The 22,908-nt window shown below is 35.6% G+C and overlaps 1 protein-coding gene across 1 annotated transcript in view; it reads right to left on the bottom strand.

Moving 5' to 3' along the window:
* Positions 1-22,488, bottom strand: part of LOC122045629 (alpha-L-fucosidase 2-like) — a 36,127-nt gene extending 13,639 nt beyond the window's left edge. Inside the window, exons 1-4 of the mRNA XM_042605939.1 lie at positions 22,172-22,488; positions 21,943-22,088; positions 20,909-21,780; positions 1,182-1,314 (exon numbers count right to left, since the gene is read on the bottom strand). Coding sequence (XP_042461873.1) covers positions 1,182-1,314; positions 20,909-21,780; positions 21,943-22,088; positions 22,172-22,406 — 1,386 coding nt within the window. The 5' untranslated portion in view covers positions 22,407-22,488. The remainder of the gene's footprint in view (positions 1-1,181; positions 1,315-20,908; positions 21,781-21,942; positions 22,089-22,171) is intronic.
* Between the last annotated feature and the right edge of the window lie 420 nt (positions 22,489-22,908).

The following is a 22,908-nucleotide window of genomic DNA, read 5'->3' on the forward strand; positions in this document are numbered from 1 at the left end:
AAATCCCAACTCGAACCCGACTTGAATCCGAACTCAACCTGAAAACTCTAAATTCGAACCCGAACCCAGATAATCTGAATAACCCGTCTCACTATTTCATCATTGTTATACTGCATTCCATTATTTATGTAGATAAAACATCTTAATTTTCATAATAAAATTTAATTTAACCCCAAAATAATCCTAAATTTAGGTCAACCCGATCCGAAACTAAACCAACCCCAAAACCCCCAGCCCGAACCCGACCCCAACCCGATTTTTTTTTTTATCAACTCAGGTCAGGTTGGCAAGTTGGTTCATTTTTGATACCCCTACTTGTTGCCCAACATGGATTTTTTCAGCTCAATGACTCTGCTTTGAAATACTTAATGAAGACTACCTACTCACAAATTCACCAAGAACAAAGCTTCTGCTCCAACTCTAACCCAATTTATAATTAGTGTAAAAGAGAGATCGAAAATCTGCTCCCGCATGCACAAGGACCTGTTAATTTACTCTATTTTTTTTAACAGAAAACTTTAGTACTTATAAGGTGGCATTGGATCTGAAAAGTTCTAATATATACTGCCAAGGTAGCTCAGCTAGGAAAAGAAATCAATATTTATCTACAAAACCATCACTAACAGGAGGGATAGTAGTAAAAGTGTCAAGTAATCTTGGTTTAACTTTGCCCCAATCAAAGAAGTGCTTTGTAACAGTTAATCAATGTTTAACTACAAGATTGTCACTGAAAGGAGGGATAGTAATAAAGGTGATATGTAATCTTGGTTTAACTTTGCTCCAATCAAAGAAGTGCTTTGTAGTTAAATAAATGTAAAGTCTTCCTATTATTTTCAGAAAATATTATACTAGAAGAGATGTTTCAGAAAAAATTAAATCAATGTTTCAGGAAAAAAAACTATACTGGAAGATATTAATAATAACAATTTGTGTTTAAGGAACTAGAATAATAAAATTAAGTAAAAGCCTTGTCTATTCATCCTGAATAATTCAAGAAAACTGCAAACTCAGCCTACAAAGAAATATAGAAAAGCAAGATCCAATTTTGAGAGAGCATCTAACTGCACATCAGTTAAAATGTCAGAAAATCATTCCTGTACAACCTGATACCTTAAGAATATCTTCCAAATACTCATGCAGCATGAAAACATAATTTCATCTGACTTATAAACATAACTTACTTTTGCTGTTTTACTCCCATTAACTGCAAGGGAAGCAATAAAATCAAACAGTGGTTCTTGGCACTCGCTAAGGTTGCAAGGAAGAGATGGCCAATAATTCATTTGCAGATTGATGTTCAAATGAGGAGCTGAACTGGTAACACATTAAAATTAACAATAAGGCATTTGACCGCTCATGAAGGGAAGAAAGTAAATAGAAAAGAAAAACATATCTCTGAAACTACTACTGCATAAGCTAAGTATCATTGTATCAGTTGAATATGTTCCATAATTTCTTGAAACCAGCAATGTGGCCTGCATAGCTATTCAGCTAAGACGAAAAAGGGTAGAAGATATATTATAATGTTCAATTATTTTAGTCCGACAATGATAGTTTAATTTTATTATTACCTTTAAATAGTGGGATATCATCTACTCTACAAATAGGTGTAAAGTAGGTAAAGTAATGGGCGGAATGGGTAGAAGAGAATATTAATATATTATATAATATTGGAACTTGGCAACTTGGTGTGCACATGTGACAATGAAATAACAACAACCACCAATAACAACCAAGCCTTATCCTACTAGGTAGGGTCGACTATATATATCCTTTTACGTCATTGAGCTCTATATCCTACTATATCATCATCTAATAAATTTTATCTTATTTTATTATTGCTAATCAAGTCTTTTTTTTTTATCTTCCTCTTGCTCGTTTAATATGCGTGTTTATCATAGTTTCACATCACCTAACTGGAGTATTTATTGATCGTCTAAGTACATGCTCGTACCATCTTAAACATATCTCTCAGAATTTTTCCTCAATAGATACCGACTTTCTCTCTAATGGTCGCATTTCTTATTCTTTCCATCCTCAAATGTTCACATATTCACTTAACATTCTCATCTCTACAACTCGCATTTTCTGCTCATGTGCTCGAGCCATAACCCAACATTCAGCTCCATACAACATAGCAGGTCTAACTGAGATTTTGTAAAACTTTCCTTTAAGTTTTAAAGGTACTTCATGATCACATAAAACACCCAACGCTCTCCTCCATTTCAACTATCCTACTTATATTCTATGTAAGACATCTCTCTCAATCCCTCCATTGTTTTGCAAAAATAATCCTAAATATTTAAACCTCTCAGTTCTGGTCAACTCATCATCTCTTATCTTAACAATTATTTCATTATGTCTAATATTGTTAAACTTAAATCCTATATATTCTATATTTATTCTACTAAGTTTAAAACATTTCCCTTCTAGTGTTTCCCGCCAAGATTCTAGTTTAGCATTTACTCTCACATGTTTCATCTACCAAAATATATCATCTGCAAACAACATACACCACGGCATTCTGCCTTGAATGTGCGTAGTGAGTTCATCCATAATTAATGTAAAAAGATAGGGACTTAGAATTTATCCTTGATGTAACTCTATCTTTATTGGAAATGCTTCCATTACTCCACCTGAAGTCTTTACTCAGGTTGTTATATCCTCGTACATATCCTTAATTAGTTCAATATATGTTACGCTAACACTTCTTTCTTCTAGAATTCTCCGTATAATTTCTCTTGGGACTCTATCATAAGTTTTTTCTAAGTCAATAAATACCATGTGTAGATCTTATTTTTGCTCCTGATATATTTTAATTAGTTGTCTAAGAAGATGTATAGCTTCTATTGTCGACCTTTTTAGCATGAATCCAAATTGATTTTTGATCACCATGGTCTCCTTAATCTTTTTTTTATTACTTTTTCCCAAAGTTCCATGGTATGACTCATTAGTTAAATACCCCTATAGTTTGCATAATTTTGTGCATCTCCCTTGTTCTTATATAAGGGAACTAAAGTACTTATCCTCTATTGATCAGGTATTTTTTTCATCTTCAATATCATGTTAAATAATTATATAAGTCATTTAATACTTTGTTTCCGTATACACTTCCATACCTCTATCGGAATATCATCTGATCCAACAGCTTTTTGATTGTACATCCCATTTAAAGCTTGTTCTACTTCTGAAATTTGAATTCTACGATAAAAATTTAAATTTCTATACTCATTTAACCTACTTAAATTACCTAAATTAAATTGGTCACCTAAACCTTCATTAAAATATTGATGAAAATACCTCTTCTACCGCTCTTTTATTTCTCTATCATTTACTAGTACCCTATTATATTCATCTTGAATACATTTTATTTGAATAAAATCTCTTGTCTTTAGTTATTCTATAAATGTCTCTTACCCCTTCTTTTATATCTAATTTTTGATATAATCGTTCAAAAATTTCATTTTTTACTTCATTCACTACTTTCTTAACTTCCTTCTTGGCTATTGTATATTTTTTTAAGTTTTCCTCGTTCTTACAGATATATAATTTCTTATAATTTATTCGTTTTTCTTTCATTTTCTCTTGTACTTTATCATTCCACTACCAAGATTCCTTAGTGGTGCATATCTCTTTGACTCACCGAGTACATTCTTAATTACTATTTTCAACTTTGATATCATCTTATCTCATATTGTATTAGAGTCACCATATATTTCACCTAATGCTTGTACTTCTACCTTCTCCTTAAATATATTTTGCTTCCCATCCTTTAACTTTCACCACTTAATTCTAGGAATCGTATTTATTTTATTTCTATTGATACTGTGTTTGAGACATATATCCAGCACTACTAACCTATGTTGGATAGTTAAGCTTTCTCTAGGGATAATCTTGTAATTTTTATAAATCTTTTTATTCTTTTTCCTAACCATAAGAAAATCAATTTATGATTTATTATTTCCACTTTTAAACGTGACTAAGTGTTCTGCTTTTTTCTTAAAAAATGTATTAGCTAATATAAAGTCATATGCTATCGCAAAATCTAATATAGTTTTCCTTCTTCATTTCTCGTTTCAAACCTAAAACCCCATGTACCCTCTCATATTCCTCAATTTTTACTCCAACATGTTCATTTAGATCACCTTCTATTAAAATCATTTCATTTGACGAAATGTTTTGTAATACTTCATCTAAGTCATCCCAAAACCTTGATTTGGTAGCTTCATCGAATCCTACTTGTGGTGGATGCATATACGCTAATTATGTTCATAGTTTTTTAAACTATTATTATCTTAAGGGTTATAATTCTAGCTCATTTTCTAACTAATCCTATAACTTCATCCTTTAACGAACTATCTATAATAATGTCAACTTCATTTCTTATTTTACATTTCCTTATGTATCATAACTTAAAACCCGAGTTTTCTATCACCTTTGCCTTCTCGCTTACCCATTTTGTCTCTTGTACACACAAAATACTAATTCTTCTCTTAATCATCGTATCTGCTACTTCCATTTACCAGTGAAGATTCCTATATTCTATGTTCCAAATCTTAGACTATTAGTTTTTCTATCATATTTATTTTTATTCAACCTATGGTGTGAAAACTCTGACCTATTTAACACTACACCCAAGTTCTCATGGAGATATAGCGGCCCTTATTGATACGTTACAGTCGAATCCTGCAACACGAACTCTTGCATATTTAGCACTATCTCCAAGTTCTGGAGATGTAGTGGTCCTTGTTGAGACGTTACAATCGAACCCTACAACATGTTCCTTCTGGGAACAACCTAGCATTAGCACAATAGATTAATGCATCCATTCATTGAACATTTTTCATAGTTTTAACATTGACCGGTAACTTAATGTAACCGAAGTATTATATCCTTTTGATTGCATCCTTTAGGAAATGAACACACAAATCCAAGGCCTGGATCGATTTTGATGAGATAATTTTTTTAATAAACGAATGCATCATAATCTATAAATAATTGACAAATTATTTAGGCAATCTCATCTCCTCTAATACCATTCCCACAATAATAACTTCAAAGAAAGTGAATAACACACCTCAAAGCCAAAATTGATAACAATTTTAATGTGATAATTGGGAACGGAGGAGAAGACTATTGTTGCTTTCATGATGATAAACCATGACTTGGTGAAACTGGAAACCTGAGGGCACCAATTTCAACTGTTAGAAGAATAATATTTTATTCCTTCTCACCTTGCTAAGTATCGCCTATGTCCTTGATCCTAAATTGCTAGAAATTCTGACAGACAAAATCGAGGAAGCAAGTTTGAACATGATGAATTATTATGTCAAGGGTATCATATTAGCACTTTATCAGATCAGTTATATGGCTTATTTACTTCCCTCAAATCTCCCAAAATATGGAAGTCATTGGAGGCAAGTACAACACTGAGAAGCAAGGGGCAGATACGTTTTTAATTATGATATATTTCGAGCTTGTTAAGGTTGATAATGCTTCTATTATGAATCAAGCTTAAAGATCGCAATATCCATGTTCTTGAATCCTTACATCCTTACAAGTGGGTGTTGTTATTGGTAAATTAGCTTCCACTTGGAGATACCACAGGAGAAAACTACCTCACACCATCGAAAATTTTAGCTTGGAGCAAATCCAGAAGCATTCACAAATTGAAGAAAATTTATGACCAAGATAATCATCTTCCTGGTTTCCAAGTGAGTTATGGTAGAGAAATGAAACTTGTGGGAAACAAAAGGAAATTTTCAGACGTTCGCAATGAGAACTGGAGCTTGATGAGACATCAGAATAATCCTAACAGAGTAAAGAACTTGTCTTGTTATTACTGTGGTAAGAAAGGACATCTTAAATAAGAGTGCAGTTTTCAAAAAGCAAAGAAAAGAAGCTGAAATCACAAATATTCTGGAACAAAAAATTTAAGAACTTAGTGCTATGGTTTCTTTCATGCATGTGAGAATGATTATTGAACTGCACTTGGCAACAAGAAGTAAATTTGTTAATTTGTGGTATGATTCAGGATAGTTCATGTACGCGATGATAAATCTCAATTTAAGCCTCATGTAGATACTCAAAATGGAGAACAAGTGCTGATGGGAAACCATAATGGTTCTTGGAAGAGGCTCTATTAAACTTCATTTTACTTTATAAAGATTTTAGCTCTAATTAATTTCCTCCACTTACCAAATGTAAGAAAGAAGCTTGTATCTGTTTATTTGCTTTTTAAGGGAGGTTTCAAGGTTGTATCAAAGTCTGATAAACTGATCCTTTTCAAATCTGAAAACTTTGTAGGAAAAGGATACTGACGAGGATTTTTAAGCTTAGCATTATTAATAATTTCAACAATTCTACTTATATTTTTGACACTCTTCATGAACATCAAATGGATGTAAAATTTATAATTTTAATGATGATGTCAATGAAGCAGTGTATATGAAACAATATGAAGGGTTACTCTACCTAGGAATGAAACCATAGTTTGCAATCTCCTGTTAAGTCATTACATGGCTTAAAAATACATCAAAATAATGACACAAAAATGTAAGTAATCTTGTCTAATGGTTTTAATGCAGAGAAATGCATATATTCCAAATTCACCCATGAGCAAGATGTAATTATATGTTATATGTTGATAATAAACTCATATTTGATACAAATATGAAAGGTATAAATGAGACAAAGATGTACCTTTTTGCAAGTTTCAAAATAAAAAGACTTACAAAAAGTTGATACAATATTAGGTAAAGAAGTTAGAAAACATATAAGGACTGTGCATTGTGCCAAACTCACTATATTGATAAGATGTTTCTAAAGTTAAATTTAAGTATAAAAGAAGTACACACCAATAGATATGTCATAAAAGTTTCAAGAACTGTTGCCCAAATAGAGTATTCTAGCGCAATAGATACTTTGATGAATGCTATGCATTGCTCTAGGCTTGATATTTCTTTTGCAATTTGTAAGCTTTCTAGTTATACAAATAACCCTAGAATATTAGAAAGAAATAACTTTTTTTTTGCTATCTTAAGAGAACCAGAGACTTAGACTTAATTTATAATGATTTTCAGGTTAGACATTTATTCTTGGATGAGGTGCTATCCTATGAGCTTCAAATAAGCAAACATGCATTACACTATCTACAATAGAGTCAGAATTTATTGCATTTGCTGCAGCAGGAAGGGAAGCAGAGTGACTGATATTAAGTTGTGGCTACAACTGATGACAAATGTCTATTTACATTGTGATAGTGAAGCTACGGTCTCTAGAACATTTAGAAAGGTATATGATTGAAAATCTAGATATATAAGCTTAAGGCATGAATGTTTTTGACAATTAATTACTATTATTTATGTGAGATCCTTTAATAATTAGTTGATCCATTAGCTAAAGGATTCACTAGAGAAAAGATAAAAGCATCATCAGTTGGAATGGACTAAGATCCTCTAAAACAATCACCACTAATTGGAACCCAACCTTTATTTAGTGAAATCGCTAAGTAAAGGATTAATGGGTAATGTCATTCTATTGATAAGTGATTAGTGTGATGTTTCATCTCACAAACTTTAAGGATGAGTGTCAAACTCTCAATTATTCGAAATGCATGGAACTTAACCTATTTGTGTGTATGACGAGTAATGTCACTCCTAATAAAGGTTCAGAATACGTTTGTAAATATCCATGAATCCAAGATGTAGCACACGATCCTTAATAGCGCAAACATATTTGGTGAATTTCTCAAATGATTTGAATAGATCTTTTAATGAAATATTTCCAATTTAATGTTATGAACTCAAGGTTTCAAGTTTCAAACTACCAAGTATTTCATTAGACTTGTGAACTTTAGAATAATATTAGTAGGTTTAAATTGAAAGAGTTAGTTTCTGTCATGATTTGAAATTTCATACAATGTCAATTGAAATGTATCATTCCCATAAATTGCCGAAACTTGATACCACTTGGCGGATATAATGTCTCCTGTGTCATTATGAGTATCATGTTATGCTGACACTCAATACTCCTTAGCATACTAAATTCAAGTCAAGATGAATTGAAATAATGTTATTTTTTTATATCTCGAGTTCATACAAGATGATGTCAAAATTATACAAACTGTAACATTCTAGATGAAACATAAAGTCTGAGCTTAAGTATACGCATATATTATTTTCTTCTTCATCTCCTTCTTATTCCAACTCTAATTCGCCAATAGTCTCATTACAATCATAGGCTAACAACTAAAAAATTTAAACCTTAGTTTTCCCTCCCTTGTGATTAAACTTAATGATGAGTTTTGATATCTAACAAACGTGTTAAGTAAGCATTTATATTTGATGAGTTAACAACACAAACCTATCAATGTCGATCCCAAGTCCGGATGAAAAAGGATGAGGGTTGCACATTAGTTTGTCTGCCAACATGTACGTTTAGGCAAATGTTCAATAAATGGATTTATCAAACTATTGTGCTAATGCTAAGATATTCTCGGGAAGAAACGCGTTACAAGGTCCTACTATAATGTCTCAACAAGATTATTACATCTCTATTAGAACCTAGATATAGGGTTAAATATCCAAGAGTTCTCACACCATAGGTTGAGTAAAAATAAATATTATAGAAAAACTAATTGTCTAAGACTTGGTTCATGAAATCTAGGAATGCTCACTCATAAAGAAACGGAAGTAGTAGATACGATGATTAAGAAAAAAATTAATATTTTACGTGTACAAGAGAGAAAATAGGTAGGAAAGAAGGCAAAGACGATGGAGAAGTACACAAGGAGGAGTAAAATAAGAAATGAAGTGTGTATTATTGTCAATAGTTCACTAAAAGATGAAATAGTATGAGTGGTTAGAAAGGAGAATAAAATTATAGCTCTCAAGATAGTGGTGACAAAAGAAACCATTAATGTAATTAGCATATATGCACCTCAAATATGATTAGATGAACATACCAAATCTATATTTTGGATGAGGTATTCTACCAACCGAGCGCCAACCGAGATGATTTTAAGAAGAGATATAAATGAACATGTAGAAGTGAAAAATAAGGAATGTGATAAGGTACATGGGGCTTATGGATTTGGAATAAGAAATAAAGAAAGGAAAACTATATTGGATTTTGTGATAGCATATGACCTTATACTAGCTAATACATTTTTTAAGAAAAGAGAAGAACACTTATTCACTTTTAAACGTGAGAATAATACATCGTAAATTGACTTTCTTATAGTTAGGAAGAAGATCAAAAATGTGTAAAGATTGAAATGTCATACCTAAAGAAAATTTAACTACCCAACATAGGTTAGTAGTATTGGATATACGCCTTAAGTATAATATCAATAGAAGAAAATATATACGACTCCTAGAATTAAATGGTAGAAGTTAAAGAATGGGAAGCAAAATATATTTAAGGAGAAGGTAAGAGTACAAGTATTAGGTAAAATATATGGTGACTCAAATACGATATGGAACAAGATGATATCAAAGTTGAAAATAGTAGCTAAAAGTGTACTAGTCAAAGGGACATGCACCACCAAGTAAAGAATCTTGGTGGTGGAATGAGAAAGTACAAGAGAAAGTGAAGGAAAAACGAATGGCCTATAAGGTATTATATACTTGTAAAAGCGAGAACATTTAAAAAATATATAGTAGCTAAGAATGAAACTTAGAAAATATTGAATGAAACAAAAAAGGAAACATTTGAAAACGAGAGAGAGGAAGACAAGAAATCTTATCCAAATAAGATGTATTAAATATGAATGCAATAGGATACTAGCAAATGAAGAGAAAATAAAAAAGCAATAGAAGACCTATTTTTATCAAATTTTAATGGAAATTTAGGTGACCAAGTTAACTTAAGTAATTTAAATAGGTCAAATGAGTATATAAATTAAAGTTTTTATCAAATAATTAAGTAGAACAAGCTTTATTAAACCCTAAACCCTAAAATTAAAAAACAAATTGGATGCAAAATGGAAAAGTAGATATTTTAATAGAGGTATGGAAGTGCCTAAGGATTTAGGGAGGCATGTGTTAGCCTACCCGAGCTTTAGCATGAGGGGCCCATTTTAGGATTTAGGGAAGAAGCTCATATATTTAGAAATTTCTCCATACATTTAACCATTTTAGCCCATTGTTCACCCGATCAGTTCTAAATCCCTAAATTAAATTCCATGATCAGCTCAGGATCTTTTTTTATTTAAATACAACTCTTATCATCTACCGATTAGCCCAGATAGATTATAATTTCGGGCTCCGCTATTGCTAGGAAAACAAGTTATTAAATAATGACTTGCAAAGTTATTCAACATGATGCTAAAAACTAAAAAAATGTCTAATTTGTATTAGAGGATAAGTATTTTAGTTCCCTTATATAGACGTACAAAATTGTACAAACTATAGGGAATCATACCATGAAATTTTGGGAAAAGTAATAAAAAAAGACTAAGAAAGAAGAACACGGTGTCAATTTGGATTTATATTTGGAAGGTCGACAATAGAGTTATATATCTTCTCAAAAAAACTAATTGAAAAATATCTAGAACAGAAACAAGACTTACATATGGTATTTGTCGACCTTAAAAAAGATTATGTTAGCATAACATATATTGAACTAATTAAGGAGGTGTATGAGGATGTAATGACAAGAGTGAAGACTTCAAGCGGATTAACCGAAATATTTCCCATAAAGATAGAGTTACATCAAAAATCAACTCTAAATCTCTATCTTTTTATACTAATCACGAACGAATTCATTGGGCACATCCAAGATACGATACCGCACATGTTTGCAAATGATATTGTTTTAGTAGATGACGCGCGTGAAGGAGTAAATGTTAAACTCGAATCTTGGTGGGAAATACTAGAAGTGAAAGGTTTTAGGCTCAATAGAGTAAAGACAGAATATATGAAATTTAAATTTAGTAATATTAGATGTAGATAATTGTTAAGATAAAAAATGACTCGGTAAAAAGTTTTAAGTATTTAGGATCATTTTTGCAAAAGAATAAAGGGATTGAGAGAGATACATTACATAAAATACAAGTAGGATAATTGAAATAGAGGAAAGCATCAGGTGCTCTTTGTGATCATAAAATACCTCTACGACTTCAAAGAAAGTTGTACAAAACGATAGTTACACCTACTATGTTATATAAAGTTGAATGTTGGGCTATGACTCGAGCATATGAGCAGAAGATGAGAGTTGAAAAAATGAGAATGTTAAGGTGGATGTGTGAACATAAAGGAGGGACAAGATAAGAAATGAAAATATTAGAAAGAAAATCGGAGTTGCACCCATTGAGGGAAAACAGACAAATTTAAGATGGTATGAACATATACTTAGACGACCAATAAATGTTCTAATTAGGCGATGTGAAACTATGACAAATGTGCAAAGAAAATGAAGAAGAGGAAGACTAAAAAAGACTTGCTTAGCAATAATAAAATAAGATAAAATTTATTTAAATATAAATGATGATATAGTAGGGGATAGAGTCCAATGGTGTTGAAGGATCAATATAGTCGACCTCACCTAGTGGGATAATACTTAATTGTTGTTGTTATTTGAGTTAATGACACATGTCAAGCTTAGCTGATGATCTTATGGGATTGAGCATGAAGCTATAAAAAGTTTCTATGGTTCCATCAAGTTTAAAGATGGACCAGAGTAGCTTGTAATAGATGTTTTTATTGTATCTAGCTATGATAATTACCTAAAGAGATCTTTATGAAGTCATGTCGCACTTGACATCAAGCCCTAAACCTAAACTTTTAAACTTACGTATCGAGGACTACTTATAGTCAATGTAGGGAGTTATACATCAATATCTAAGGCTTAATCAAAAGTAATATCAAGCTAAAATAACAAAAAATTTAGGATCTCTAAGAATGTCCAAAAAATCGTTTCAAGATTTAAGGTTGATCTTTGAGTTTTGGAAGATCAATGAAAACCTAAGACAAACTTGGTATTTCACCTTAAAAGGTGTGTCAACCAAGTTTCAAGTTGGCTGATATATGCCAAAAGAGAAGGAAAAAAGTGTCTGCCAACCTTGAAACTTAGTCAACACAGATTACTAGAGTGGCATATTTTTTTGAATGTTGGACTTTCCAATGACTATTTTTACACAAACTACGTCCACAACACAAGTGCTATGAATAACTTGTGAAACTATGAAGGGTTTCGCTCATCATGTCACCTGCTCTCAAAATTCATACACGTCCATTGAGTAAATGACACCTTTTTGTATATTAAAGGCTTTGATCCCACTTCAAGTTCTCTTCAATAACTCCACCTCACCTACTATAATCTTAGCATTTCTTTAAGGTGAGATAGAGGTGTTAATTTCTCTCTTGTTATTTCAAATCTTTTTAAACGATAGTTTCATTCTTTAGAGGATTCTAGAGACATTCTCGTTCTTGATTTATTCAATCCATTATAAGAGCACCTTTGCTCAAACATTGTTTTAATGAATTTCTTTTGGTGTGCCACACCAAATGCGACAAAGGCTATAAAGTAGAAGCAATCTATAAATTACATTAATTCAATTGATAGCATTGAGTTTCATTTTTTTTATTTATATTCTGTAGCATATTTTACCCATCTTTATTGAGTGAACATGCACAAATTGAATCTAAGAATTGTTTAAGATTGTGTTAGAGAAATTATCATTGTTTATTCTCCCTTCTAGCCATGCCGCTATGATCCAACAAATTCCTACTATATCAAAGTCTGTGTCAAATTTTGGCATTATAATCTAGTAGGGGGATTGTAAAATATAGATTACAATGTCCAATTATTTTAGTCCCGCATTAGAGATTTGAGGTTGTAATTTTATTATTACTTTTAAGTAATAGGAGTCATCTTCTTTACAAATAGATAAAGTAATAGATGAAAGCGGCATAGGGTTATATTATATTATATTATTTTATTTTATTTTATATTATATTATATTATATTATATCATTGGCACTTTAAGGAGAGCCCTAGCGCAATGGTAAAGTTGTTGTAGTGTGACCTTGTGGTCACGAGTTCGAGTTACGGAAATAGTCTCTTGCAATGCAAGATAAGGTTCGTACAATAGACCTAATGTGAGTGAAAGTTTCGTGTACCGGGTTGCCCTTATTATATTATTGGCACTTGGCAATTTGGTAATGACTATCAGATGCACGATCACATCTTTTGGGTAATGGGCACAATTAAATAATCTAGATCTATCCGGATAAGTCTATTGGTGCAATATCCCGTAGGTCAAGGTTGACCTGGTTGACCAAGCTTGAGTCTTGGTTTGGGTTTCGATGTTTGACAATATATTGGGTTTTGATAATATGGACAATGCGCAGTGCGATTGTTCATTTGGGGAGATCGGATCTGATTCCCGTTTGGTCGTCAAGGTTGACCATTGAGATGCGAAGGAGAGTCAAGTAGTCAAGGTTGACCGGATACTGATCGAAAATCTGGTGAGCGGCGGTGAAAGACCCAGTGGTGAAGCTAGGCGGAAGGAAGTCCCGGTGAGTGGGTGAAGCCAGATGAAAGTCCAAGTAGGTCAAGGGATCGACCGGATACTTGCACGAGGAGAAAAGTTCGTGGGTCGAAGGGATCGGACACAGTGAGGAGTCCTAGCGGTCGAGGGTGACCGGATGCTAGCATCGATGAACCAACAAGTCGTTGACCGGTTGTTGGTTAAAGAGGCTTTAGACTTGATTGGGATAAAATCACGAAATGGATCGATCACCGCTCGATTGTTTACGCCCAATCGATCGCCGATCGATCGGGCGAAGTCTTCACGACAAGCCTCCCCAATCGATCGATGGATCGATTGGGATGCCTTCGATCGCGAGACGTCACCGGATCGATCGACCGATTGATTCGAGCTCCAAATCGTCATGGATCGATCGGGAAGTGCGATCTTTCAGACGAGAAGCCTCGATCGATCAGCCGATCGATCCAAGCAATTCATGAGAGCACAGAGGCGCTCTGGATCGATCAGCCGATCGATCCAAAGCCTCCCCGATCGATTGGGAGCAATCCAATCGATCGGGATCCGACCGTTGGCGTCGTTTATAGTTGCAGACGTTCGATTCCATCGGGAGTGCTTGCAGAACTTCACCGATTCATCTCAGATCTTCACCAGCGACTCCACAGCATCTTTTAAGGTTCAGATCGCCAGTTCTTGAAGGATCTTGGAGAGACATCCAAGTCAAGAGGCGAGAACACAACAAGAAGGAGAAGCTAGGGTTAGGGTTTTCAGTTGTAAAACCTGTAAGATTTCTTGTATTTGTTTTCCCTTTGCTTTCTTCTTGTATTGAGAGATTGTAGGGCTTCTCCGCCTTTGGTAGTTACCATAAAGGAGTGTTATTCATAGTGGAGGGTGCGTGAGTGTGTGGATCCTTGGACTAGTCACCTCCTTTGGAGGTGGATACCAAGTAAATCTACTTGTTAGCGTTGTGTGTGTGGTTCTTGTTTATTTCCGCTGCACATTTTCGAAGAAACAAGCAACGTCAAGCACGAAGATCGCGACGAGCTATTCACCCACCCCCCCCTAGCTACATTTTGGTCCCAACAAGTGGTATCAGAGCGAGGTTGCTCTTCACCGGAATCATCGTCGGAAGGGGAAAACATAACAAGAAGAGCTAGAGGGTGAAGAAGTTGGAGCAAAATTATCAAAGTCAAAGAATTCAAGAAGCTCAACTTCAAGATGCAATTCCAAGATGGACTTGAATTTGTCACACGGGTGCCTCCACCATTCACAATGACAAACTTCGATCTTTGGAGATCAAGGATCGAAAATTTCTTGATGGTGGAGATAGAGCAATGGTTTGCTCTAATGGAAGGCTTCGAGGCACCAAAAATTCAAAGGGCAAAGTTCTCAAGAAAAGCAAATGGAGCCAAGAGCAAATCCAAAAATGTGAAGCCAATGATAAAGTGACCAAGCTTTTGGTCAATCTATTGCCTAGCCACATTCTTGAAAAAATTGGAGAGTTCAAGGATGCCAAGGAGCTTTGGAGCAAATTGGCATCAATCTATGAGATCCCCTCCACTGTACCGAATCAAGAGGAATCCAAAGAGGGCGACTCATTGGAGCAAGACCAAGAGGAGGAGAATTCCGAAGTTGAGAAATGCTCAACTTCCGAAGAAGAAGAAGTCCAAGAAGCCTCATCTTCAAAGGAATACAATGAAGATGGCAAGGAGAGGGCATACTCCTTGTTCCATGTCCAAGATAAAGATGAAGGAGTCTCCACCTCTAGGATTGAGGGGGAGCAACTTTTGGTGACACCGGATCAAGAAGAAGGAGAAGTCTCCACATCCGGGTCAAGAAGAGAAGAGGATGAAGAAGCTTCCACCTCCACAAATAAAGTCATATCTATTGGAGGAGAATCATCATCGGATCAAGAGGAAGCCTCCACATCCGGATTCAAATGAGAAGAAGCCACCCCTACACAAGAAGGTATAAATAGTTCATTTAAAAATAAAAATCATATTATATGTTTTGAATGTAGGGAACACGGGCATTACAAAAGTAAATGCCCTAAATTGGCCAAGAAGAAGGGTCAAGTGGCACAGAAGGGCAAGGAGAAGCCTAAGGAGACCGCTCCCGGAGCAAGAAGGAGCAAGGAGCACATTGTGTGCTTTTTGTGCAATCAAAAGGGACATTACCGGAGTCAATGTCCCAAGGGGAAGAAGGCGGTCAAGGCTCAAGGCTCAAGGAGGAAGCACAACTCAAGGGGGAGCCTCCAAGGTAAAAAGGAAGGTATCATTCATTGAACCTATCCCCTTAAATAATGGTAAAAAGTATGATAGTTCTAATTTATATCATTTCAATGCTATTTATCATGAAAATAGGAGGCATGATAAGGTTAAGGAAAATCATGTAGCCTATCATGCTAAAACCTCTCAACCTAGGTTTAGAAAGGGAGATAGGAATTTAGGCAAGAACCCTAAGGATTCTAGGTATTTGCCTAAGAAGAAGAAAAATCAAAGTTTTAGTGAAAAACCAAAGGTCGAAGAATTATGGAAGGAAAATCAAGTCTTAAGGTCAAGACTTGATAAATTAGAGAGGACTCTTAGAAAAATCACAAATATGACACAAGGGTCCAAGAGTCAAAACCTAGGTCTAGAAATATCAAAGTCATCCAATGGTCATAAGGGTTTGGGATACAAACCTAAAACCAAGAAGGATGTAATTTCTTACCATAGGATTCCATATAGTTATGGAACTAACCCTAAGCCTAGTGGGCAAGCCAAAAATACTAGGGAGGTCATCCCTAAGAGTATTTTTGCGACAAATGTGACTAAGACTTCTAAAAAGTCTAAGAAAGTCACTAAGAAGGTCACAAGGGAAGCAATCCCTAGGGTTGACCTAGAAAATGTGACCAAGGCTTCTAAGAAGCCAAACAAGGTCACTACGAAGGTATCTAGGAAAGTTATCCCTAGTGAGTACCTAGAGCATCCAAGGAGCACCAATAGGTTTTGGGTTCCTAGGAGCATCTTCTCTACCCCATAGATGGGTTAGACAGTGTCAACTCTAAGTGAAAGGGTAGTTAACCTACTCATGAAGAAGTTGACACTCAAGGAGCATTTTCAAGGTTATTATTAACCTTTGGAAATGAAATGGATTTATGATTTACTTTTTGAAAGAGTAAAATGTGCCAAAATTTGAGAAGTATTGATTTTATTTTAAAAAATGGCACATATTGGGAAAACATAAAGAAATACCAAGGTGGGATTTTGCTATTTTCTTAGTGCTACTCTTGTGGAAAAATGAAATATGCCAACACTTGAGGAATAAGCTTAATTTCAATTGGCATAAGTTAATCAAGAGAACTAGAAATGTCAATCTAGGTCTTGGCATTTTCTTGGAGCATTTAGAGCGCAATCTAGGTTTAATTCTTAACTTAGCTAAGGTTTAAGGACACTTAGATAGGTAATCTAGGTATTTTATTTATGCTAAACCTTGCCATGATTGTTTGCCCATTATATACCATGACATCATGTTTATTTTTGCATTCATATTTTATTATGAAAAACACAAAAATACCATGTCATGACATACATACATCATGTAGTTATAAGAAATTTTCTTTTGAAAATTATTTCTTTTCGATGTATGCCATAACATTATCATGCACTATGTTTATTTCTCTAAAATTAAGGACAAATGGCATTTATCAACAGGTGATATCAACAAATGACATCCTAGGTAGATGTTCAATATCCATAAAATGTCTCGATAGATATGCATGATCCCTAGATTAGGGCAAAACCAAATTTTTACATCTCACAAAGACCCATAAGGTGACTTGTATGTGTTTTAGTGCACATTAGATACAAGTGAGATGTTAGGATGATGAACAAAACTCAAGATGTTGATTTAGTGCATTCTTTTGAGTTTTAAGTTCATCAAAACACATAGTTATGTGTTTTCTCATCATTGGGAAAGCTAATGTACAAGTCATGTGCATTAAGCCCAAGGAACATGGTGGGATATTGGTTTTGAAAATGATTTTAAACATACTTTGGAAAACCTTGATGAAGGCTATCTTTTGATAGTAATCATCATTGAATGGTTGAACACAAACTTGAAGAAAACACTAAAGTTTTTACTAGTTTTCAAGTTTATGTCAATATTTGAAAATATGATGTATTTTCCTAGAAAACTATTTTTCCTTGATAGTATATACCCTAAGAAATGTCTACACGAATTTTTATGATTTTTAGAAATTTGTAGAATTTTCTAAGGGTTTCTGAAGTTGACTGAAATGAAATTTCAGCAACTATCAGACCTCAATCGATCACCCGATCGATTGAAGGATCTCAATCGATCGGGCGATCGATTGAGGGTAGGCTTCTCGCGAACAAAAGCCGTCTGGATCGATCCAGCCCTTCTGAATCGATCAGTGGATTGATTCAAGCTGGTTCAATCGATTAGAACCCAACTCCAATCGATCGAAGATGCTGATTTTGGCTGGGAAAGCCTGGTTTCAGCATTTTGAACCTATTTTAGTCTAGGTAACCATTCCAAACCTCTAAAAATACATTTGTATACATTAAAAAAGGGTGTTTTCATGTTGAAAACAAGGATGGATTGGTTAAGGAAGACGAAGTAGAGGTTTAGGTTGAGGTTCGGTTTCATTATTGAACATTTGAACCTCAAAACTTCTAAATTTGGGTTTCCTAAAAGTTTAGGGATTCCAAGTCATTGTTGGTGCAATGACAGAAGGTACGACCATGTCTTTAGGGGGAGGTTCTCGTTAAAGACATGAAAACTAGTTTTCATAAACCTTGGAAGGTGGTTAACCTTCTTGCGTGCAAATGCTCAATGTTGAGCATTTAAAATTAATGGAGAGTGGATATCCTCATTGTTTAAGTGGTGTTTGCTCATGGATGAGCATTCGATAAAAATGAAGGGTATGGGACCTTCATTTGGGTTATTCAAGTGGTTAATGCTCGAGGGTGAGCATTGATGATAATGAAGGGTATGGGATCTTCATTATCGTGTTGGTCACAACGAGTGAAGTTGTGAACAACGATTAGCAACTCTTCAGGGGGAGAGGTTGTATTTGATGTGTGCCAATAGGGGGAGAATGTGTGGTTTAAGTTAGGCCTTCATTTCCTGAAGAGGAAGGTTACCCTCTAGGAAAGGAGGAGAATGAAGGGAACCATCATTCATACTTTGGCATGAAGAGAGTTAAGACTATGAGATTAGCTTAACTCAAAGGGGTCCTAACTTAAAGGTATTGTCAAACATCAAAAAGGGGGAGATTGTTGGTGCAATATCCCGTAGGTCAAGGTTGACCTGGTTGACCAAGCTTGAGTCTTGGTTTGGGTTTCGATGTTTGACAATATATTGGGTTTCGATAATATGGACAATGCAGGTGCAGTTGTTCATTTGGGGAGATTGTGGATACAATTCCCGTTTGGTCAAGGTTGACCAGTTGAGATGTGAAGGAGAGTCAAGTAGGTCAAGGTTGACCGGATACTTGATTGGAAAATCCTGGTGAGTGAAGCCAGGTGAAAGACATAGTGAGTGAAGCTAGGCAGAAGGGAAGTCCCGGTGAGTGAAGTCGGGCAATGGAAAGTCCAAGTAGGTCAAAGGGATTGACCGGATACTTGGCACGAGGAGAAAAGTTCAAGTGGGTCAAAGGGATTGATCGGACACTTGGTGAGGGAGTCCTAGCAGGTCAAGGGTGACCGGATGCTAGGCACGATGAACCAACAAGTCATGGTTGACCAGTTGTTGGTTAAAGAGGCTTTAGACTTGATTTTGGGATAAAATCATAAGCTGGATCGATCAGCCGATCGATTGGCTAATGCCCAATCGATCGGCCGATCGATTGGGCGAGTCTTCACGACAAGCCTCCTCCCAATCGATCAGTGGATCGATTGGGATGAGTGCGCGATCATACAGAACAGCACTGGATCGATCAGCCGATTGATCTAGAGCTCCCAATCGATCAGTGGATCGATTGGGGAGTGCGATCTTCGCACGATAAGCCTTGGATCGATCAGCCGATCGATCCAAGCAATTCATGAGAGCACAGAGGCGCTCTGGATCGATCAGCCGATCGATCCAAAGCCTCCCCGATCGATTGGGAGCAATCCAATCGATCGGGATCCGACCGTTGGCGTCGTTTATAGCTGCAGACGTTCGATTCCATCGGGAGTGCTTGCAGAACTTCACCGATTCATCTCAGATCTTCACCGGCGACTCCACAGCATCTTTTGAAGTTCAGATCGCCAGTTCTTGAAGGATCTTGGAGAGACATCCAAGTCAAGAGGCGAGAACACAACAAGAAGGAGAAGCTAGGGTTAGGGTTTTCAGTTGTAAAACCGGTAAGATTTCTTGTATTTGTTTTCCCTTTGCTTTCTTCTTGTATTGAGAGATTGTAGGGCTTCTCCGCCTTTGGTAGTTACCATAAAGAAGTGTTATTCATAGTGGAGGGTGTGTTAGTGTGTGGATCCTTGGACTAGTCACCTCCTTTGGAGGTGGATACCAAGTAAATCTACTTGTTAGCGTTGTGTGTGTGGTTCTTGTTTATTTCCGCTGCACATTTTCGAAGAAACAAGCAACGTCAAGCACGAAGATCGCGACGAGCTATTCCCCCCCCCCCCCCCCTCTAGCTACATTTTGGTCCCAACAAAGTCAACTTTTCGAAAAACTAGTGCATCAATATCTGTAAATAATTGACTGATTGTTTAGATAATCTCATCTCCTCTAATAGAATTTCCTTCTTGAATTCAACACTCAATCCTTTAGAAATCCAATGGGTAAACCTTGCTACAGGTTAATGAACAGCGTGCCTCAGAGCCAAATTCCCAGAGAAAAAAGGGTGGCTGATATAAATGTAAGCAAATCACCAATTTCTATTTGACTTATAAAGCCTTCATGTGCTCCTAAAGCCATGAATGAACTAGAATGAAATAAATTTGTTCTGTCCATAATCGAATGAAACTTGAAGTTTAGGAGTAAACAATCACAAACATAATATCATCTCCTTTTACATATACTAGTAGCATTTTTATCAAATCAAAAGCTAAAAAATTAAACGATGATGTTCTCTTGTATATTTTTTAACTTTAACATGTCTCCCTGACAAATATAACATTATATACTAATCCACCTTGTCTACTTCAACTCATTAAAAATTGATTCTTGCCACATAGAGAAAATACAGAAGTTAAAAAAAATGATATATGGAGCCAAACATCAATTGAAGTGGTTTCAATGTCAAATTATATATTCTGTAAAATAAATATTTTATTAATAAATAACAGCTAATGACACAAAGCTCGATATCTACAAGCATATCTAATAAACTTGAATAATGAACTTCAGGTGATAACTAAAAATTTAAGATATATCATGTAAAAGAATTAAGGTGAAAGAAAAGATTACTCCCAAGCTGGCTCAAGGTCCTTGTTCCATATTCCTTGCAAATTTGCAATCTGAGTTCCGGACCTTGAACAAGAGATAAGCAGATAACGACCATAATTGAATAGAAGTTGAACCAAAGAAGGATCTTCATCATTTTTAAAAGATTTCACTCTTTCAGCTGTTGAAATCACCGATGAAACCAAGTTTGAAGATCTTTCCAGTTGTTCTTTGTTCACATCAGAGTCCCTTATATGCCCTTTTGACAACTGCAATGCAACGCGATTGAAAAGACTTTGATAATCATCCAAATGAGAGGCATATAGCTGAGAGTAAGACATGTTCCTAATTGAATTTATTGTGCTTAAGGCAGTAGATGTAGGATCTGTTCTTGAATCTGAAGGCTTAGTAAATGGCCCTTCAAATGAGGAAGCAGCTGCAAGAAGCAAAACAACCCAATCTGCACCTTCAATTTTCAATTTCCTATCACCAATAGCACCTATCTTACAACTATCACCACCCAACTGCAGATCCAGAACTGCTGAGAACTTAATTCCACTCAGATTCTCTGAGGTGCATTCTTTAGGTGCAATTCTTTTCCCAGAACAACTACCTTCCATGATTAGCACATTTGTCCCACTTATACGTGAAAGATGATGCAATTTGCTGTCCAGATAAACTGTGAAAGAAATTGAGCCTGCTTTATTTGCCGAGAATTTTGCAACGACTACTTGATGTGGATTGGAAGCAAAATGCTCCCTCGTAAACTCCACATCCTCTATGGCATATTTGACATTGACTGTTGCAGACTTCAAATCAATATCTCTGTAATATGCAGTATAAGCAGTATCGGTATCTCCAAACTCTAGATTTATGTCACCGAGAGGCTGGTAGACCTGCACTTGAAACGAAAGTTTCAGCAATGAATGTCGGGAAAAAGAGTAATTCCATCACTTTTCTTTCTCATTTAGCAAATTTGTGCAATGCTGATCCAAAATTGATAATGAGACGCAATAGTCGGTAAAAACAGACAAGAACAGAGTGAGAGGGTTTTGTACATCAGAGGGAAGACCAGACAAGCCCAAGGCAGCTGTCGAGGCTGCGGTGTAGTCTCCATTGTCGACCAGCGTTCTGACGTTGGAAAGAACAGCAGGCGCATTAGGGTTTGAGTAATTGCCAGGCACCCCCGTCCACAGCGTATCATCTGAGCGACAAGGGGCGATACATCTTTAGTGGTTTAATGAGCTTCGTAGTCAAGGAAGTGAGCAAAAACGTAGCGTATGTTACGGTTGAGTTGGATGGTCTCGGTCGCGACGCCTCCCCAAACCATGGCGCCGAGTCGGCCGTTCCCGAGAGGCGCGGCGTCGGTCCAGTGTGGGGCAGGCGCTGCGAAGACCACCTTGAGCGCGCAGTCGTCCTCGTTCTCTAGCCCGACGGCGGCGGTGGCGGCGCTCCACCATGCCGCTGCCTCCGGCTCGGCCGGCCGGCCCACCCACACCCATTCGCCGTCGTCTGCATCCATCACAGACAGTCACGTGAAGTTTCGCAGCGAGAAGGGTACAAAAGAAACAAACACGCAGAGGGAGGTGCAGCGTGCGACTGTTAAAAGCAAACAGCCATGTGAGTCGACCACGAAGGGAAGTCATGACTTTGCTGTGTAGGTCACCACCAAACTGCCTGCCGTAAAGTTGTCCTTATGGGCTTAACTGAATTGATAAATGATAAATTGTCTTAAAATTGTTCCTATGAATTTAGCTGAATTGATAAATAATAAATTAATTCAACAGTTGTTAAATTAAATAAATAAATAAATATAAATATATATAACTTTTATTTATGATCAACATTTATGAATAATTTTTATGAATTATATTTATTAATAAAATTCTTATCATATACTAAATAAATAATAAAATATATAAATAAATTTAAATTATCATACTCAATAATCAATCAAACAACTAAAAGTTTCAAACAATCAAATAGTCTTGAATTGAGAGTTTAATAACTAACTAATCTCAAAC

The sequence above is a fragment of the Zingiber officinale genome, chromosome 2B (assembly GCF_018446385.1).
Source record: "Zingiber officinale cultivar Zhangliang chromosome 2B, Zo_v1.1, whole genome shotgun sequence".
NCBI classification, from domain to species: Eukaryota; Viridiplantae; Streptophyta; class Magnoliopsida; order Zingiberales; family Zingiberaceae; genus Zingiber; species Zingiber officinale.